Below are 22,193 nucleotides of genomic sequence, written 5' to 3' on the forward strand. Positions count from 1 at the left end.
AAAGACATCTAGAAGATCGTGAGCACTCCCTGTGGGTGAAACAGAGCGGGTGTGGGTCCCGCTCCGTCACCAGGGAAGGGCAAGCCCGACAGGGCCGAGGCGAAGCGAGGAGAAAAGGGAGGGGCACTACCCCCCAACACGCGACTCAAGCCCAGTAAGCAAACCTGAGCACGGAGGCTGGTCGCTAACGTTAGTGGTAAAGTAAGGACTGGCTAACTTTATTACTAAAATGTCAGACGGGTCCCTACCAATCCCCACCGTATGAATATCTGATTAACTCGTCTTTATGGGACGGTAATGAAGACATAACGATAGAGTAATCACCCTAACATAGCAACAATAACCTACCGTACATGAAATACAATGTGTATGTACAAACATCTATTGTAACTTACAGGCTGCAATGGTTGTTTTACGTGGGAAACAAAATGAATGGCGTCAACGAGCGGCCATTTTGAATTGCTCGTGTGTCCCGTATACAAACGGAGGCACGATATGTAGCTAAGTTTTGGATCGTTTTTGTCACTTTTTCGCCAGAAAATGCCGTCAAAACTATCCTCAGCCGAACAATACCGGTTTGGTTTTACCTAAGGTGTGAAACTACAACCGTATATCTCGCCTTGGTCGAGAAATTGATACACAGTGCTATGAACAATCGGTAGGCACGTCTGTGTCAGTCGGAGACCAAGGAGGATAAGGCGATCATATGGTGTGGCGTCACCTTTTGGGTGAGTCCACCGGGGATCGGGGTTTTGTTATTTATTCATTTATGTGGGACAAAATGACTATTGGTTTTTTCCGCATCTCGGGATCGATGCAAGAAGTATCTTAATCAACATCGGAACGGTAAGATCGACCGGTGTACTGAGTCAGGACATTGTCAACATCTAGAGTGTTGTTGACCAGTTTTAAAATACACCTTTGAGAACAATGTAACATTTTATCAGACACACACATGCATATGTTTTATAAAAAAGCAAATCGATTTCCCACAAAGATAATAACATTTCCCGCAATATACATTTCTTTATTTGAAAATGATCCTACAGTAATTGATTATTCGTTAATTCTTGCATTACCCTTGCTATGAGGGATATTGCATAGACACTTGCATGTAGACACTTGCATGTCTTCTGAGACCACATTGTGTTCGTGACCTAGATTCTACTTGGAACATAGATGCTTAGCTGATCAATGATGTTATACACTGAACTACAGAATATTGGGACACTCATTACATATCCAGGGGTGGTAGAACTTAAAGTATTCAGACAAATGTTTGCTCTTCTCTGCTTTAGAAATTTAGTTAGTTTTGCAAAGTTCAAGATGACACTTACATTGTACAAGAGACATAAATTAAGATGTTACGTTCATACATATTATGTTATTGCAAAAAAGGAAAAGATGAAGACAATTTTAACATCAGCATTTGGCTTCCAAGATGCACAGGACATCTGTTTAAAGCAGAACCATTTTCATCACATTCTACATGTATGTGATTAGTATTTGATGCAACAGCACGCTACATTCTCATTATATTCCTCAATTCTCTGAAAAATGAGGGCACCTTCTTCGAGTTCACCAGCTCAATGCCAAAATTGATTTAGTCCCTGCAGATATTGCACTAACTAGATTCCGAACTCGTGACATGTTTGTGTGTCGCTCATGGAGGGCAAAAAAGTGTACATCCAGATTATTTTACCACATGCCCAACAAACTTTGGGCATTCTGCCTGTATTATATGTTGTGCCCATAGTGTGTGTTAAGCACTACATGCACAAACAAATAGCTTAAAGACATCAATTAACTGATAAATAAATGCCACAGGTATACTATTTTGGACTCCATTTATGAAAACCAATATGCAAAGACTGTAATCTAATCCCACAAGATCTCATCGAAATAGAAGAAACCAATCCTTCAAACCAAAGATCCTGAAACACTATCAATGTCCTGACACATAGCATCTTGTAGATGGTGGGTATCCTACCAGAATCAGCTGCAGAAGGTAACCCTATTTGAAATTCACACTCCCTGTGTGGGAGATTAAGGTCATGTCTTCAATGGGGGTATGGATTTCAACTGGAATAGTGCAATGTGTGCTAACAACTACCAATTTTTTTGGATATACAAAGGGCATTCAACTCTGCTTGGTAAACAGTGAATGTTACCAACCTACAAATACTATTCCAAGAAATTAAGATCTTGGCAACAAATTGCAGCACTGATGATGAAACTGTGCCAATAACAGGCCAGCCTGGAGTTTGTTTGTTGTTGTTTATAACCCCACAAAATGAAGTTCACAATCAGATGAGATTTTCGCCACTGCATTTGAACATGCAACCATTTGAACTCATTGTTAAGTGACTTTGCATGTTGGACGTCTTAATGGAAATGAGGGTACAGGGATATACAGCAGATTCAGGGTGCATTTTCAGCAATTTTTATTTATTGATGACCACCAATTTCATGTAAATTTGGTTTAAGAAAGGGTTTTTTGTTTTCAAAATTCTTGAAAAAGTGCCAATTTTTCATTGTTATTTGCAAAATGTGGCTTAAAATCTGGTACTTTTTTGAGAGTCCCAGATGCACATTCCCACCCAATGTTGAGACCCCCCATCCATTTGATACCTTCATACTCTTGCAATATGATCCTACTTTTATATCGCAACAGGACTACCCTTCAGAATCGCATTGAGGTAGCATGCGTTTCACACATGCATCTATGCGGCATCTTTAAGTGAGTGTGTGTGTATGTTGCCAGCGTATTGAGCTAGCGCTAGCGATTTGAAGCTGCACCCAATGACATATGCACTGGCGTCACTGCCACATCAGGGTGAAAAATGGCGTCGGCGTGGGAGAGCGTAAGCGCAATGGTTAGAGTACTTGCCTTTAGTGCATGAGGTCCCGGGTTCAATTCCAGGCGGTGGCAATTTGCTGGGAAATTGACTTGGGGGAAAAAGTCTGAAATGAATTGGCAACTTCTGTAGATTAAATTCGGAGTTCCGCTCTCCCCATGGTTCATTTAGAATTGGGTAAATGAATCATGAAAGTACTCCGTCCGAAGTTAAGCCGTCGGTCCTGTGTGCAGAGAGCCATACCTGTACATGTATCTCGCAGCCAGTTTCGAAAAGAGTAGGGTGTTAACCCCTGACTGTTCCCAACTGGTCCCGGTGTTCAAATGGACCCCAATGGAAATAAGCTACAATAGAGGCTTTCTTGGGTTATCCAGGGTTGTTAAAACCCGAACAAATCAAATTTAAAAAAAAGAGGCTAATTTCACTCAATCACCAAAACATTTATCAGACACTTCTGCCTTCCAATTAAAATTCTTTTACCTTAACTATGTTTAAGTATACATAATTATACTGTTCTTACTTTGAGAGAGACAGATTCAAATATCTGCCCATGCACCCCTAACTTATACTGCATCTACAGTATAGGAGAAGAATGATTCAATCCACCTGTCTTCCTAAAATGCAGCGTACACCTGCTTTGGTAGTTATTTACAGATTATGTAGTGTTTCGATTTTCATGGATTTGGAAGTGGTGGCTATTTTAATAGCAAAACATAAATTGTATGCAAATCACTACTTATATGACATCACAAGCCATGGCTAGTGTTAATGATAACATATACATAATTCAGTTTCATTGATGTTTTGGTGACAATACACAGTGTTGTTTATAACGAGGAGGCCTATGTATATATAATAACTAGTGTAAGTTTATTTCTGTGTATTGTATATCATACTTTAATAGGGGCCCTGTGGATACTGCACTAATCACAGTTTATTTACCCCAATAAAAGATTTCACTGAATGAAATATTTTCAATGAGATGTAGGCCCCTACATAGATATGCAGGGAACTTAATTTTATATAATTATATTGCAGTCTTAAAATATTGTTTGATCAAACCCCATCTTCTGCACCTTCATCAGAAGTTGTGAAAATCAAACCGGATGAAAATCCCTTTGCAGACCTTAACAATTCAACATTAATTATGGACTAGGCCCCATTTACAAAATGTTTTGGGAGTCTAAAATGAAAATTCTTCACTTCCAAGTTCAAAGTCAAAGTACTTCAATTCTAATCAGGTTATATGTACCATAAGACTGCAAATTTGACGGTGTATGTACGGTCACTGAAATATGTTTGAATGTTGCATGTTATGATTTATGATGCTCAATACATGGAGCGAAATGCTTGGAGTTACAAAGGTCATCAAGCTATTCCCTGGAGGGCATCTATTGAGCATTGATACTAGCCTATTCACACAGGCATATAATCTTAAGATTATACTGATGAGTTCAACATTATTGGAAAAAGTAGCATTTCCACTATAATTCCATGTCAGTAATAAAGGTGAAATAGTGTGACCTGACAAACTTTATTTTTAGTATAATATGCTTGTTCACACTACCTACCTACCTAGTTCACAGACAAGCAACAAACATGTATTTCTTTTCCTGATGCCTGACTGATATGCAATCAGTTTCCAAGCTGTATGTCTTATAAAGCTAAACAGTTCCTGCATGGTCTTGAGGTGAAAGTTCTGTCTTTTCTCCACTTGATTCTAAGTCTTGGAAGACCTTTCTGTTTGCATTCTGCATGCAATTATTATTAGCCAATAACGCCCAATGTTTTTATGATCTCCGAGATGACTAACTATTATTGACTATATTTAAGTTTTTAATTCAAAAAGTGCTGAAAGGTACACTTTCCTTTCTTTCTATCATACTGCTTCACCTTCATAGATGGGTATCAACCTATCAACGCTAATCTAAAGGGCTTCCTGTGAACAAACAATGCAGACAAATTGGATCTGCCAAGTGTAAATACCATCTACATGTATATGGAACCAAAGGCTAAATGTCCCCTCCGAAGGACTGGGTAGCCCCTACTCTCATGGTTCATTTACCCAGTTCTAAATTACAGCAGAAAGCAGTAGTCAGATTTTATCCACAGGTGTTACCATGAAATTCATCTAATAAGCTGCCACAAGCCAGGGGCTGAATTTGGGACTTCATGAACCAGAGGTGAGTACCACTGTGCCATATCTTCTTGTCTCTAACTCCTATGGGTGCCAATCTGATTTGGAGCAGTTCTCAATGAGTTACACATGAGGCTACAAGAAGTCCGCTCTCTCCATGAATCTTCTGGTGGAATGGTCCACTTGAATCAATGAATTAATTAGATTGAATCTCCTTGAATGTCAATGGTTTGAATGCTGACGTGATCAAAATAGCAGGTTGAGAGTTCCAATTGACAAGTTTTTTTGAAGAAATTGAAAATTACTTAAAACATACATAGTATTCAACTGAATTGCAGTACTTTCATGTCAGCGAGTAGTACGTGTGCACACAAATTCATGACACACATCAAAGTAGTAGTTTGCACAACATTCTAAACATGGAATATAAGTTAGTAGGCTAGCTGCTTGCAACAAACATTGCTGTGACCTAAGGTTCAAAGTCATGGATTGCACATTGTATTTTAATAGCATACCATTGCAATGTATATGAACTGGCAGAAAAACTATGAATATGATTGTGCTTGTACCACTTCAGTCTGTGACAATTTGTTGTGTAGCAACAAATAATGCAACTCCCTTGATTACACCTTCCTTGAGAGAAAAATGTTCAAATCTAAATTTTCTCACACTTCAGCTCCATTGTAATGTGTAAAACCGAAGGTATCGGTTATTCTGTCCTGAAGCATTCCACATTTTCCAGTCATTTACTTCTTTATTTATTCATTTGCTTATTATTTAATTAGTTGTTTACTTACAGTACGCCAAATCTTTAAAAAGGCTAAAGAAAGACGCATCCCAATACACTGGAACTTTGTAGACTTCAAAGCAGCATTTGACACCAAAGGGAGGCCCTTTGGAAATGTCTGCAATCAGTAGGAGTAAACACCAAACTGGTGAACCTCATTGCAAAAATGTACGATCAAACCAAATGTTCAGTTGTGGTAAATGGAAAGATCACCGATTGGTTTGAAGTCCTAGTTGGTGTTAGACAGGGATGACTTCTCTCACCATACCTCTTCAATCTATCTGGAGTTTGTCATGAAGGACATCCAAAATCTAGGCTCAGGTGTGCAGGTGGGTGACATGTGCATTAACAACATCTGATATGCAGATTACACCACACTCATGGATATGGACTTTGAGAACCTGCAAATCTCCACTAATGAATTGGAAAAAGCATGCAGCAGCTGGGGAATGAAAATTAACCCAAGAAAATGCAAGATCATGTCTAACGATCCAAGAGATATCATGTTGAACCAAATGCCCATTGACAAAGTAAATAACTTTGTCTTTCTGGGTAGTAGTGTGCCCTCAGTAGAAGAGGATATTAAATGTTGCACAAAGTTGGCAGCCTGGGCATTTGGTAGATTGAAAAATACCATCTGGTCTAACCATGACATCACCAGATCGCTGAAAGTAAGGATCTATCATACGCTCATCCTCCCTATTGCCACCTATGGGTCAGGATCCTGGCGTTACGTGAAACTGATCGACACACACTGGATGTTTTTGAAATGCGATGCCTTAGGGCAATGCTTGGAGTTTCCCTACTTGACAAAATCCGCAACACTTCCACCAGACAGAATCTCAACATCACTAGCCCCATCAACGATGTTATTTGCCAGAGACATTTGAAATGGGCTGGGCATATCCTCAGGATGCCTCAACATCGGCTTCCCCACCAAACCTACATTAACGACTTCAGCAAGAAAATATAGTGTTTTTTATGAAAGCTAAATTAATTCGAAACAAGTGTAAATATGCCAATACAATAGACTTGTTTGTACATGCTTGGATCTGTAATTAATTTGCTCAAACTCCATAATGGCACCTGGATTAATGTAGCTTTCATCAGAAGCACTCTATATGCTTGTACAGTCCATGGTTTTACGATATTCATTTACTTAATAATTTACTTATTTACCTAATTATTTAATGCGGAATACAAGGCATTTTCTGGAAACGAGGTGGTTCTTGAACCAAAAGTCTTACCTACTTTCGCAACCGACTGCTTTTATGATCACTTTTGTTAACAGCAGTAAAACAATAGGGATGGCAATCCTGAATAGGTCCTCCAAAGACATAGGAAGTGAACACCACGCTTAGCAAATATTCATTAGAGACTTTTTTTTTCATTTTCAGCCTATTTTACAGGTTGACCTCAAGTAACCTTTGACCTCCATGTGACCTTGAACACCACCAGTATCCAACATGCAGCTTGGCCCAAGTTTGATATAAAATTGGATCGGTTGAGCCCATATTTATTGGTCGAGCTATGAGTTTTAAAATATTGGACGAGACGTAGTCAAGTCCAATATTTTACAACTCATAGCGAGACCAATAAATATTGGGCGTAAAGCATCAATTTTATCATTATTATGTTTTGGATCCAATATTATCACAACTTGGATCCATCAAAACATAATAATGGTTGCAAATGGATTTAAACTGTATGCCATTTTCAGCCTATTTTACAAGTTGACCTCAAATGACCTTTGACTTCGGTGTAGGACCTGAAAACCACTATAACACGAAAGTTCCCATAGTGCAGCTATGGCACTAGTTTGATCTAAAATTGAATCAATTGAGCCATTATTTATTGATCTCGATATGACCAATAAATGCTAGGTGTAAAGCATCCAATTTCATTTAGTGTTATGTTGTGCCGTTGTGGATCCAATAATTTCACATACTTGGATTCATCAAAACATAATGATGATTGCAATAGGATTTCAAATGTTCATGTGAGACCAAATTTTAGCAAAAGCCTTATATAATTGTTGATGGACTGACACACACCAATACAGACTGATTGACTGCCGCACAACTTGTGATGCTGTAAGGTCTTTTCCTTCGGACAACCAACATGTGAAAATTGATGCATAAATAAATTCAGGCTATTTTTATTTTGCAGACTTTTGCCTTGAAATTTAGTCAGTGTGTCTAATGAGCTCTAATGTATTACATTGTCTACCCACTCTCTAATTTGCATGTTTGCAAAAATAAATAGCATTATATTAGTTCATTAATTATGCAAATATGGGTGAGAAGCTGAACTGTTGCAAAAATCAGCAGATCTCCTCCCTTTCTCACTCTTGGTGCAAGATAAAAAAATAAATAAAAAAAGATCAGTTACCATTATTGCGTCAAGGACAATTATTTTGGAACTTGGGCACAGTATGTTGTATAGACATTATGTGGGGCATTTGATGATGATATCAATTAAGTACTCATTAGCAAGATTAGCAGACTATTAAATGATGTAACATGGTGGTAGTCATGGTAACAAGATGGAAGCAGACATGTCTAGATTATTGGTCAGTCAATAATTTATTTAGGATTAGGTAGGACAAATTATGCTCCATATTAAACCACCCACCCTGTTAGAGCCTTAACTAAACATCATCAATCAATAGATATTCGATATATGCAAAAATGCAAAATACCATACCAAGTCTATAACTGCTGTCGCACTGTGTATCCCTGTCGTGCTGTAGCACTACTCTCGTTTCAGAGAAGAATGGCAGTCCTTTGCTTAGATTGATAAGAGCACCCTGTTAATGGGCGGCATATGCGGCACTTGGTGTTCTCTTCAAGAGCGCCGCTATGCGCTGACCAACGTTTTGACGCATAATCGAACAATCAGATTATCGGTCTGTTATGATTGTCAGCCAATTGATTCAGCCAATCAGAACCCACTTCCGTGTTTACACTGAGCACGCTCTCAAAATGTAAACAACTGCCGTTCTTCTCTGCCAGAAACTGTAATTATTACCGGTAATAAAGGGCAATGACAACATGCATGAGCTCAACCCACATCCATTGTACCCTGCAATTTGGCACAATCTGCAGGCAAAGAGAACCAACCTCCAAAAGCAGCAAATCATTCAAATTTACAGACACTATTCAACTATGTTTTTAAACAATTGACAAATGGTGAGCCAAATTTAGCAACATTTTGAATAGTTTCCATGGTTTCTGTCTCCAACAAATGTTGCTTTCATACAGGAAATGATGAAATAAGAATTCTTACATGACTCTGAAGAGATTCTCAGAATTTGTTTGAGCCTACCCACTGGGTAGGATACAGATTATCATTATTCTGTTGCCAGAATCAAGTGGATGCATTAGAGTTACCAGACCTTTTCACTCTTCTACCACTGCCAGTCATTCACACCATTGATTAAATGTGAGCCAAATTTAGCAACATTTGAATAGTTGCATCCAACATAATATTATTACTGTCAAGATATTAAAAACCTTGAGAAGTAATGTATGTGGGGAATTGCATGGATATAATGTATCGGTATATAATGCCCGAATACAAGGATTTTAATCATTAATGGCCTTCAAAAGATGAGATGAATGCTTCCACAACTTTTTGATTAATTGATGCACGTTCACACCTTAAAAATTGCCTTGCCCCTCCCAGCACATAATTAAAGGGTCGCACACAGACAACAACTCTTATCACAACATCTTGGCAAGAATCTACGGGGAAAAATGGTATATGAAATATTGGTAGGAATATTCCAGAATCAATTAATCAAGGATTTTAAGGTACATGAATCCAAAAATTGTTAATTTGATGCGCAGTACTTAATTGAATCATTTTTATTGAAGAGAAAAGATACCCATTTGTTTGCTTATTCATGTTCTCTGAATAAACATGTTCCTGTACAAAAATGTAGTGCTGCTGTTACAGTGCACAATGTTAACATCAACATATTTCACCAACGTCAACATAATTTAGCATTAGTATAAAATTGTCAGGGGAAAACACACTGGTGGATAAAAGAAAAAAAATCATTTTATTAACAAAAGTATCAATATAAACACAGAGATGGGCTTTTCAACCAAGAAACGATCTTGCAGGGTTCGATAAAACTGGTGTCGTGGAGCAAAATGCTCCATTTTGGACAACCTGCTACACAAATTTCAGCTTGTATAGTAATTTTTTACAATGTAAACATATGCTAATATTATAAGAACATCGCCTAAATAAGGTTTTCGCTAAAAATTGCTATGCAAATTTTTCAAAGTAAATCAAACCCTGCGATCTTGTATTCATTTAGAGGGAAGCCTGTTTTGGTTCGAAGAATAATGGGTGCATACTTTTCTATTTTTTATGACTGGTATAGTTGGCGATCTGAAAAGTACTACCTAATGTTCGATGTAAGGGTTTTGCAACAGTTTGACATCTAAAATATTTTAATGACAGAAAAATGTCTTGCGACTTATGGTTCAATTCTTCAAATACACAATTACTGGATGTAAATTTCTGTCAGTTCTATTATAAAGAACATCAATTTGAACAAAATCTATTGAATCATAAACAAGCAATTAGTTCAGTTTGAGACCGTTCTTCTTCACCAAGGACAAAATTTGGCTTTCTGACCCAATCTACCATCGGGTTTATCTTTTCTAAATAAACATTTGTTTGGCACTGTATCTATTCTCTGTGAAGAAAACAATAGTAATCAACTTGTTTATCATACATGTACTTGTTCGTCACACATGCTTATCACAGATTTCCGAGTGTGAGTGTGTGTAAAGTCCACAAATTTCTTTACTTTACATAAAATACCTGTCACATTATTAATAGTATTCAAAATTGCCTACATGGTGCGACATTCTTAATTCTCATATTGCCAACAACAAAATAAACTTCAAATTTGAGTTTTATTTTGTGTGTGTACTTTGGACACTGCATTGTATTGGTATCAATATCTACAGTCATAATTTCAATTGAATGATCACATCAGTTTGCCATTTTAGATGTGTATGTTGCATGAGTCTACTGCATCCAGTAACCTGCCTGTTGGCATGTTGTCTTTGTTTAGTACCAGAAATGCTGGCGTTTGTCACACCATGTTTATTCATGGACTGTGGGAGTCTTGCGTAGCCATCTCTATTATTGGGTGGGAAAATAGAAAATGGATACATAGCTAACATGTTAACATGTGTTTCTTCATTTTTTGCCAACATGATCTTCATCCGTGGCATTGTCTTTTTTAAAGACATTTCTTGTTTGACACTGAGCTGACTTTGCTCAAATGATCATACATTTATGATACACAAGTTAAAATTTTGGTTACATCCTTTTTTAGTTCAACCTTCTTGCTTGGCCTTTATCCAGCATTGAGAAGAAGTAGAAGGTAGACATTTTTCAACAGCTTTTATTTATAGAACTTGTGAGAAAAATTTTGTTTTGATATATCTATTATCCTTCGTTGTATGCGAAGGGAAACTTATTTGGGATTTGGTGCCTCGGAAAAGGACATTTTCACAGATACCTATAAAGAAGACTTTTAAGTAGAACCAAATGAAGTGACCATAAAATACAATTTGGTAACTTAAAATGGTTTAAATTGAAGCAGACATAAAGAAAAACATTAAAAATTGATGTAAAATGACAAACAAGTTGGTTCACTTCACTGCTGCTTTTTAGCTAAATATCATCTTGATAAAATCTAATGTTCTTCTTCAAAATAAACAATAGACGTTTGACTGCAAAAATGGGCTGTATAAAGAAATGGCTAAATGGAAGCATTTTATTTTTAAACCTTCTGTGGAGGCAGCACTTGGTATTTGAACACCAAGGAAAGTTGTCTAAAAATATCAAGTGAAAAAGGTGGCTTTTGTTTTTTTATTTTTAACTTTCAGTTTGGAGACTTTAAAGTAATTATTTCATAAAGATGTAGTCTCCATGCAGATTCCCATGATGCTCTGAAAGGTCATCAGACATTACAGTTAAGCCATATTGTAACATTTGCCGAGGAGGACACCCTTTAAAAATCAAGACTTTAGGTGCTGTAGTTTTGTCAAAATCCAAGATTTTGAATAAACCGTCTGAACAAGCTGTTTAATTATTAACATGGAATTTATTAGTACACAGTACGTACATAGCGTGCGGGTCAGTCACAACATATCGAAAGAACCGACCAAGTCAAATTCAAAGGAGTGGTTCACATTGGCGGCATATCCGCTGGTATTTATATAGCAATTTTCTCTGTATTGCCTCGTCTGTTTGAGGACATGTATCACATATCTGACAGTGAAAACTAACATTTTATGAACAAAAAATACAATTCTATTAAAAGACTATTTCTCATGAAAATGTTACAATATGGCTTTAAAATGGGACTGTAAATTGAAATCTGTTTACCCTGACTGCTCATATCCACAAATACCAGACTTGAGTCCTGTTTATCAGGGACAGTCTGTGTATCTCAGTGGTTAGAGCACTAACCCTGCAAGCGAGAGGTCTGTGGTTCAAGTCCCAGCACAGGCCGGTATGCCTGGAGTTTTCTCTTGTTTATCTGCCTGTACATGTTATGTTTCCATAATACATGATTCTTCTTTCCCTGTATGTTGATATACATGTATTAAGAATAATGATTAAGCATCATTAATTTGATCTTGTGCACTAGTTTGCAATGTTTGAATGTTTCTTTGTTCCATATCATGCATGTTATAATAGCAAAGAGTAAACCAGGTGATGCCAGCTTATAATGACAAAGAGTAAACCAGGTACATACATTTTATAATAGCGAAGTGTAAACAAGGTGATGATGCTAGCTTATTTTGCTTGTGCATATATGATTTCCAAGAGGATGGTACCAGTCGCCATTTTGGTTTTTATGTTTCAACCTATGCCCACCAGTACCATGTGGGCAGAGGGAAGGAGGGGTGTGACTCGACTAGCACGATGTGATGGGTCGTATATGAAACCATGATGATGCATTGACTTGCTTTTCACACTGCATGTGACATGCCACAATTGTATACTCTTTTATAGTATACACAGGTGACCACAATGTTTATAAACAAAAGGTATAGGACCTCAGGTCCACTATATATTGTTATGGTGAGGTAATAGTGCTCTCTATATGACCCCCTATATCACTATTCAATTGCACAATATCTGATTTGCGGAAGTTTTTAAAGCAAAAGATAATCTGTGTGCATACTGCTGGGCAAGGAACAATGGCCAATTGCCAGCACACTGCTTGGTCATGACAGCACATCTTGACTCATCTATGGATACATGTCTTCAATGATACATGGATTTACAACCTGCTTGGTAAATGATGACAAAAGCTTTTGATCATGTTAACATTGGAAGGACTTTAACTTACCATTGGTTAGCCCATAGAGATAATAGGTGATACTCAAAGAAATTACACCTGGAGAAATCATACTTAACATAGCCACATTATGTAATTGTAATGCTATGGGAAACCACCATTGTTTGTTACTCGTGGGGATCAAAATAGCATTACAAAGGTTTGGGCATGTATTTTACACTTGCATCATTAGCACAACCCATAGATTGCAAACATTTGCTCACTTATGAAGCTTGTCAGGCATGTGGTGAAACAATCAGAAACAACACTATTTTTCCCTTCATACCATTTTCAGTTGATTATTAAGTTTCATTTGATGAATATTTTGGATACCAACTTTTTTGTACATGATTGATCTAACCATTTACAAATACCGTATTGTTCCTAATAAGCCCCCAAAATCTATTAAACGTCAAAACGTCAACCTCCAAAATTTTCCAAAATAATAATTGAAAAAGTAATAAAATTTATCAGTGCAAATGTTCATCACAAGAATGTTTAAGATCATTCCTAGGTCTCACTGAATATTATAGGAAATTCATTTCTCATCATGATGATAAGCCATTCCTCCTGCAAACAGACACCTCTAAAACTGAAATGGGTGGTGTTATTTTGGTCATTTACTGTAAAAATGTACAAAAAAAATTAATCCCTAATAAACGCCACCCTTCATGAAATCTCACGGCCTATGGGCGCTTATTAGGAACAATACGGTAGATAAAAAATTCAATAAAATGAAGATTGTACAGATAATATAAAACACAATACGAGTAGCATTTGCTGCAAGAAAACACACACTTATCCTGAGCCTTACCAAAGCATTTGTCAAGACACGCATCTCTAGTGTAGAAGTTGTTTTCATTTCCGTTGCAACCACTCCATACGAACTGCTGACAATTATTTTTAGTGATGTTATAAAACCAACGTTTCACTTCATTTGGGCATGGACCTCGCACAGGTGGCTGTGCACACATGGCTGTATGAGAAAGCAAAATGAAGAAAAAAATGCAAGCAGCGTGAGCTGGGATATAAGGAGATGTCCCCACCCTTTATTTTATTAACCAGGACACACTTTGCATGAACCATGGACCACTTGAAAATGCCAATGTTTTTATAGGAGATTACTATCAAAAACCGAATTAAAAAGACTAGTTTGCGTCTAACGTTAGAGTAAAGGCGCGACGTGATTGGTTATTCACCTGCGCAGTACGGCATTTTTGGTGTAGTTGACAGGACATCAGACGCAAACTAGTTAAGTCTTTTAAATTCAGTCTTCAGATAGCTCTTCATTTCTCTTAGCAGACTTCCAAATATATTAAAATTTCAAATTACCAATTAATATAATGTTGCTTCATATGAACAGATGGGTTGTTCATGTTTATTCTACAGCGAGCTAATCAGTTAACCCATGATTTATGTATTCTACTTTAATACATATTGGTGTATAGCTCATTGGCTACAGGTGTCTGCCCATAGCCCACTTATTTCTTGATACAGGGCTGAAGCAGGAAAACACCCACTTACTGGTCTCCTGATGGATGGGGAAATCCTGGTACAGATGTATAAACAATGGATTGAATTATAATCGCCCTAGATATCATGACATGAACAAATTTCAGAATTTTCAACCCAAGAAGGAGCAGGTATTGCTGATACCTTCCTGTTTGTTGGCATTTCAGTCAGAGCTCTTAACCCAGCTTGAAGCAGCATGGTCATAAAATGAGATGAAGAATAGCAACAGTGACCCAAAGCTGAACATGAATAAAAAACAAGTCAACAGTCTTTGAAAAATTGCAAACACTATCTATGCATACATTAATTACTTACAATATGACCAGTTTGGATAAAATTCTTTTCATAAACCCAGACTGGATGAGTGGGAAAGAGAGCTCTTTACAATTACCAATCAGTATGTTAACATACAAACAACATACATTGGTAATTCACTTGAATTCTAAAGGTTAAACACTTCAATTCACTTCAATTCCCAAGTTTAGCCAGTTAAAGATCAAGCACGAAAATCAAATGCCTTGTGTTTTCTTGAATTGAATTGAATTTTAGAATGTTGAATCATACAGAATGCTCAGGACTACTTTTTCAATTGTCCATCTGAGCATGAGTCAATGATAATACTTACAAATACAAACCTCCATACAGCATGACCTAGTTGGTTTCACTAAAGTTGCACCAAACATCACTGTTTTTTCTAATCTTATTCGTTCATTGCAACAGCTTACATACATGTATGTATTTTTCAACATGACCAGTACATTCGGTGAATATATGGGATGGGGCCCTATATCTGCATTGGCTGACAGGTGTCATATTTTTACAGTATGTACACTGTACAGTATAGAATGCAGACATTGCCAAATGTATACAAGACTGCTATTGCAGATAGGGCCTTCTTACACTCGCTAATGACTACAAATTTGGTAACAAACCAAATTGTCAGTTGAATGCAAGAAATCTAAATGCATAATAATAACAATGTACTTACAACCTTCTTAATATCAATTGTCAAAATGTTTTTGTCCCCATATTTTCATTGCTTTCCTGTCTGGATGCCAGTGTCTAATAGCCTTCCTACATAAATTTATGGTAGTTTTTTTCTAGCTGTTGAACATGCTGGTGTCTGGACAAGTAATGTAAAATTTCTTTCTCTTCTGAGAATTTCCCTTTGTGTAGGCTTAGAGAGAAAACAGAATCTCTCATTTCTCGCTGTGAATCTCACTTTTTAGCATACTTTTGGTCATACCGGCAGCAGGTCTGCTCATGCAATGTAATGGTTAAATGAAGTCAATAGAGGGCAGTATTTTTTTATTTAACCTTAACAGAACTAGGACTCACGAAAGCTCACTATTAAAACCGCTCTGCGTGCATGCATTCCACGGGACTTGATGACGCAATCAGACCAAGTCATATATACCCAGGGAATCGTTGGCTGGGCCAACGTCACCTGTGTAGCTACATGCTGGGGATCTTCTGCGTGGCATGCGAGGGGTCCGAGGTTCGAATCCCGGGGGTGCTAAGTGACTTTCTTCTTCATCTTCTCTCCTTTTTCGTTCCTTCTTTCCTTCCGATAGCCAAAAAACCACGGGTAGGGTTAGGGTTAGGGTTAGTGACCATGCATATTTTTCCTATATGCCTCCTTAACCCTAACAGAACTAGGACTCACTAAAGCTCACTATTAAAACCGCTCTGCGTGCATGCATTCCACGGGACTTGATGGCGCTTAATCAGACCAAGTCATATATACCCAGGGAATCGTTGGCGGGCCAACGTCACCTGTGTAGCTACATGCTGGGGATCTTCTGTGTGGCATGCGAGGGGACCGAGGTTCGAATCCCGGGGGTGCCACGTGCCTTTCTTCTTCCTCTTCTCTCCTTTTTCGTTCCTTCTTTCCCTTCCGATAGCCAAAAAACCACGGGTAGGGTTAGGGTTAATTAATTCTTTTTTTCCACCAAGTATGAGGCATAAATGTCCCTTTTTCCCGTCATCAAGTCACATGACTCTGTCACTCCGGGTTTCCCAGTGAGTCGTGTGATTAGCTTTACTGCTCCTGTCACAATTCTGATGAAGTCCCACGGATGTGGTGATGAAAGTAATTAAAAGTCACTATTTTGTTGAGATAACTGTTTAAAACATTCATTTTTCCATGTTATTCTGACCCATTTCCGGTTTCGCTACAGACAGGGAGCGAGGGAGGGAAGACGTCAGCTAACAAACGAAACTAGTTATATCTACAGGACTTCTGTAAAGTAAATTAATCTTACGCTGAAATCAGGTCGTCATCGACTTTGTGATGTATGACACAGTTGTGATGACAACAATGCATGAAATTTGATAGCGCTTAAAACATGTTTGAGATCTTGACAAGAAAGTAGTAACTTGTAAGTACATAGTAATGACAACGCACTACAGTCTTTCTTGCTTTACAGATTACAACATATCATTTTGTAAATCAAATTGAATTGTTATCATCATATAGCAATACTTACCAGGTGGATGAGTAGTTGGCGGGACAGGTTCAAGTGAAAAATCCAACTTTCCATTGCAGAAGTCTTCGCTACAGCACATGGACATGAAGTACGGATCAGGCTTGGTATTCTGACAAGAAAAAGGACGTCCTTCAGGTCCATGAGGGTTGTCTTCACACTTGAGGATGGTTACTTCCATCGACATGTCATCTCGCATTTTTGTTGCCACACAATGACCTGTGGTTATGGTGCATGTTTGGTTGCTCCGACAGGCCACATTGGCGCTGTCATTACAATTGCATTTCAGACCTGTAATTAACAAAACAGAACAATTATACAAAATAATAAATAACAGTTTGTATTTGGCAAATGAGATCACCATGATGGATTGATTCACTATTTTTATGAATTTAGCATTGCTCATATTTTCTAACAATGTAGAAAACTATCATTATGCTGCATGAAAATATTAATGTGTTTCCGGTCACCCACTTGTGTCCTTCTCAAACTTCCCGGCCCAAAAATAGACACCATAGTCAAAACATTTAAAGCTTCTGTAGGCCTACCATACAAATGAAACAAAAAACAAAACAATTTGCTGTATGAGAATTGCTCTGGTTTAGAACTAGCCCTAGTTCCTCGGTGGGGATCAAGGCGCGTAGTGCCGAGACGCGCAGCGAGGTGCGTTAGCGCCGAGCAGCGAGGCGCGTATAGGACTGGTGGATTTTGTAATGTCAGAGAGGAGTTGTCATGGTCACATACAGGCACTGAACAAGTGCTACTCTGGTTCTCAAATATGACATATTTTATAATAATTAATACATAAATCTTCTCCTGCTAGTCTCTAACTTGGACCCCTGTGATATCCAATCCCAACTTTTCTGATGATAGATCCAATTTATGTGTGGACAATATTGGACCAAATAAATTGTGATGACATTGTCCACCTATATGCATTAGGTCTGCACGTCATTTCACTTGTATCACCCATGTTTTTAATTTTTTTAATTAAAATATTGGCCTAAATGAAGAAGATTTTCAGGTTTGCCAGGAGGCAGGGAGATTGATGCATTTTCCGCAAACCTTCTGGCAAATCAGGGAGATGTGGCATCTCTGCTATATATGTGCTGCTTAATTTTTCATTTCAAACCAGGGATGTTATCGACACAAAAATGCTTTACAAGAAAACTTGGCACAGTGTAGTTGCAGAAGTAACAAGTGAGGTCCCTGCCTAGCAACCATTATTTTGCTATCAGAACCTGTGACCACTGTCACATAAATAATACTTGAAATAAACAATCCTGATCATTGAACTGCTTAGTCAACCAACTTTTGCTATCATCTTCTAGGAGAAAGGTCCATGATTCCACCGTTTTCCACCTTTACATACTTGTAGGGTATGTCAGGGCATTACCCTCAACTCATCCTGTTTTTAAGTTACACCTCATCATCAATGTTGCAATGTATATTTATCATAGGAAGAAATCTTTATTCCTAATTCATAAGTTGTTTGATGATCAGTGAAGTAGTCACTAGTTTGTTTGATGAACTCATGAAAACATACATACATGTACACATACATGTACACAAACTGGTACACTCAAATATCAATTAAAACAAGGCAGTTCTCGAACCACAAGTCTTGCCTGCTTTCGCAACCACCTGCTTTCACCATTATTTTTAGAAGCAGAAGTAAAAAAAAAAAGGGACAGTGGTCCCACATAGGTTGTCCGAAGATCAAAGTTCCCATAATGCAGCTATGGCCTAAATTTGGTTGCTATTGGATTTGAACTGTTCATATGATACTAAATTTTTCATTTTCAGCCAGGCGGCATAGGACACGCAACACATGACGTACGAGGCTGGCGAAGATACAGGGCTGACAGCCCCATTCCAAATACACGGTTAGCAATTACAAATGGAAAATTAACATACTTGCAGTGGGGTACTTTGTCGCACTTCAACGGTTTTAGAGTAAGATAATTTTGCTTTGACACCACATAACAAATTTAGAATTGTTTGTGAAGATTTCATGATTATGTGTTAATCCAATGGCGACGTCAAAAATGGCGATATCGCTTCCACCACCGCCTGTTTTCAGCCTAGTTTCCAAGTTGAACTCAAATAACCTTTGACCTCCGACATATGTGATCTTGAACACCACTATTACATGTAGGCCCTACATGAGAGTTCCCATAATGCAGTGATGACCCAAGGTTGGTTGCAATAGGATGGAAACTATCCACATGAGACGGAAACTTCCAGTCGGAAAAGTGATTATAGTCTCCTATTTTCACCCCCTTGAAAAAAAAAACACTAAGTCTTCATTTCCTTTGTTTATTTTACTTTTCAAACTTTGGGACCAATTTTTTGAAAATAACATAAAAGCCAGTCAACATATTAGATGGCCGGATCATACATTTCTCTCACAGGATTCATTCAATAAGGCCTTATAAAATTAATGATTTGGTTCTCGTTCAAAGGATTTTCGTTAATTGATGAGGGAGTGTTGTTTTTTTTGCTGTTTTATTTTTTCCAATTGTTAAATTAGCATTGTCAGTAGTTTTTGGTCTTTTCCAACAGTGCTGCAGGAAAGGAGGAGGTCCTGTTTCATTTTCTTTTCAAATGTGAGATTCTGAATATTAAATAAACCCCTTAGAGTACCACAAAAACACTTCGAAGTGATCAAATTGTTCGCAGATAAACTTGTTTATGTATGTATTAAGTTTTCCTAAAGCATTCCAGACTCTTTAATAAGTTTAATTTTTGAAAAATCTGTAAAAAAAATCTGACAAAACCCAGAAATAGAGGCAGGAGAGGACGAGAACCAAAACATTACAATTTTTCGGCCTCCTACAATCACAATGCATACATTTAATGGAACATAAATCTCCAAACCTAACGAATCTACCAACTGGCTTCCCCTGCAATCAGCCAAGTAAACCAGGAGGGGGTATTATGCTGCTGCTAAACATGCAGTACTTTAACAATAATATGTTCTACATACTAAGTACAATGACGAGAGGTTAATTCATGGCAGTGACCCCAAAAGAGGGATCTAAAAGGGGGCTCCAAGGTTAAGGCAATATAGTGGGGAATCCACATACTAACCCAGATCTACTACATGTACTCCAAACATGCTATATGCCCTTTTTGTAAAAAGATACTATAATATGATTTCATTTTCCAAAGGAGATTCTGAGAAAAGTATTCCTGGAGTTTTGTTGTTCATAACAAAATAAATTCACATTTCTATTTCTTTTCTCAATAGGTTCAATTTTCCTGTTGTTTCAATATATCTTGTTCGGGGGCTTTTTGTTCATCAATCTTTATTCCTTTTGTTTGTTTGGGAGGGTATCAGGTATATGCCCAGGGGTGGCTTTGGAGGCTAAAGCCCCTCCCGCTCAGGTATATGCTAAAAACATGACAAATGGGCATATTTTAAGCACTCAGCTAGGCACCCGTTGAGCAGTTGCACATCCAGGCCTCAAAGGTTGAAGGTTTTTGGACAAGTCAACATCCACAAGCATATGATACAGATCTACCCAGGCTATAGGTGCCACTACTATGCACAACACTTTTTGCATGGATTGGATAGCAAAAAATGTGGCCCCAATCAGCAGATAGCTCAAACTTTTTACCCTAGTGTAAAAATGGTACACTAAAGGCTGCATATTTACATGTAGTCCTTAATTTTCAAAAAGTTTTCCAACTCAAATAATGGCTTCAATTGCCTTTCATTTTCAACCAAATTTCACATTCATCATACATGAAGGGGCACATCCACCCACAGGTACACTGTTGCATGCAAGCACAACCTGATGACTGCTTTTGCACCAATATACATAATTCACATTTCTTGCTTCCACTTTTTTTGGACAGGAATTTTTTCAAGCACCCCTATTACTATTTTTACACTCCAGGTTTTCACTTTCTGGACACCCGCCACAGAATCCATGATGTTGTATTAGTCCCGTCTATTTACAAGCCAAGTATAGATATGTTCAAGGGGATGATGTGGGAATGAGGCTATCAATTAGAACATCCTTTGGTAACAATACCAGCTATATGAACTATAGTGTTAGCTGGCACCAGTCCAACCAAACCCTAGGCATGGGAGCATGCGCACATACAATTTTGCTTCATGTTGCAGGTTCATGTACAGTGCATTGACCATTGAGGTAGCTAATAAGAAATCAGTTATTCATGTTAATATTCCAAATTCTACCATGTTTACTAAAAGCGGGGGCTGAGTGTACAAACAATGACTTTAAATATATACATGTAGGCCTACATTGTATGTATGACTTCTTTCACTTCAGCTGATCTAAATACATAATTAATGTGTAAAAAGATTCTCAAATTTAAATCTAAATACATAATTATTCTGTTTTTTAAAGATTTTCAAATTTAAAATTAATATTTCAAGCACTTTTGGTAAGGGGCCCCAATTTCAAAATGTACAGCTCTTTAATTAGTTCAGTGTAGGGATGGGTTGTTCTGTGTATTTTCTTGAACTTTTAACGCATCAGTGTTGCGTGCGTTAGTTGAAATACGATACGCAATTATACGATAGGTGCAGTGCACCTCACAAAACAGGAATTTCGAACAGGTTATACTACCAATGGCGCTGTACATAAGGTAAAATTTGCAAAGGCCCTAACATGTCAAATATTATGCATTATTATGACGTATTATTGTTAAAATATGAATGTTCTGAGCAAGTTTCATGTAAATTATTAAGGCCTAGGTTGTCTTCAGATTTCCTTACTTTCAACTGTCGTTTAGCATTGAAGAATGAAAAATTGAAGGTTTAAAATGACTTGCATATGTACACATCTACCGCAATTGCAAAATGTTTAACAGATCATGTGTGCGTTTAATGGTACATGCGTTTAATGTTCCCATCCCTAGGTGAGAGGTCTAATTAGTAAGTATGGTAGTGTATATTATTAATGAAAACTTATATACATATTGAGTTTAATTTGAAAGTATTAGTTTGTTTCTTCTGATGTACAAAAGTCACCATAAAGCAAGAAGCACTGAA

The 22,193-nt window shown here is 37.5% G+C and overlaps 1 protein-coding gene across 1 annotated transcript in view; it reads right to left on the minus strand.

Annotated features, from left to right (window-relative positions):
* Window positions 1–22,193, minus strand: part of LOC140155790 (TGF-beta receptor type-1-like) — a 57,582-nt gene that overhangs the window by 22,704 nt on the left and 12,685 nt on the right. The window contains exons 2-3 of the mRNA XM_072178759.1: window positions 17,168–17,455; window positions 13,981–14,142 (exon numbers count right to left, since the gene is read on the minus strand). Coding sequence (XP_072034860.1) covers window positions 13,981–14,142; window positions 17,168–17,455 — 450 coding nt within the window. The remainder of the gene's footprint in view (window positions 1–13,980; window positions 14,143–17,167; window positions 17,456–22,193) is intronic.

Source organism: Amphiura filiformis, chromosome 6 (genome assembly GCF_039555335.1).
Source record: "Amphiura filiformis chromosome 6, Afil_fr2py, whole genome shotgun sequence".
NCBI classification, from domain to species: domain Eukaryota; kingdom Metazoa; phylum Echinodermata; class Ophiuroidea; order Amphilepidida; family Amphiuridae; genus Amphiura; species Amphiura filiformis.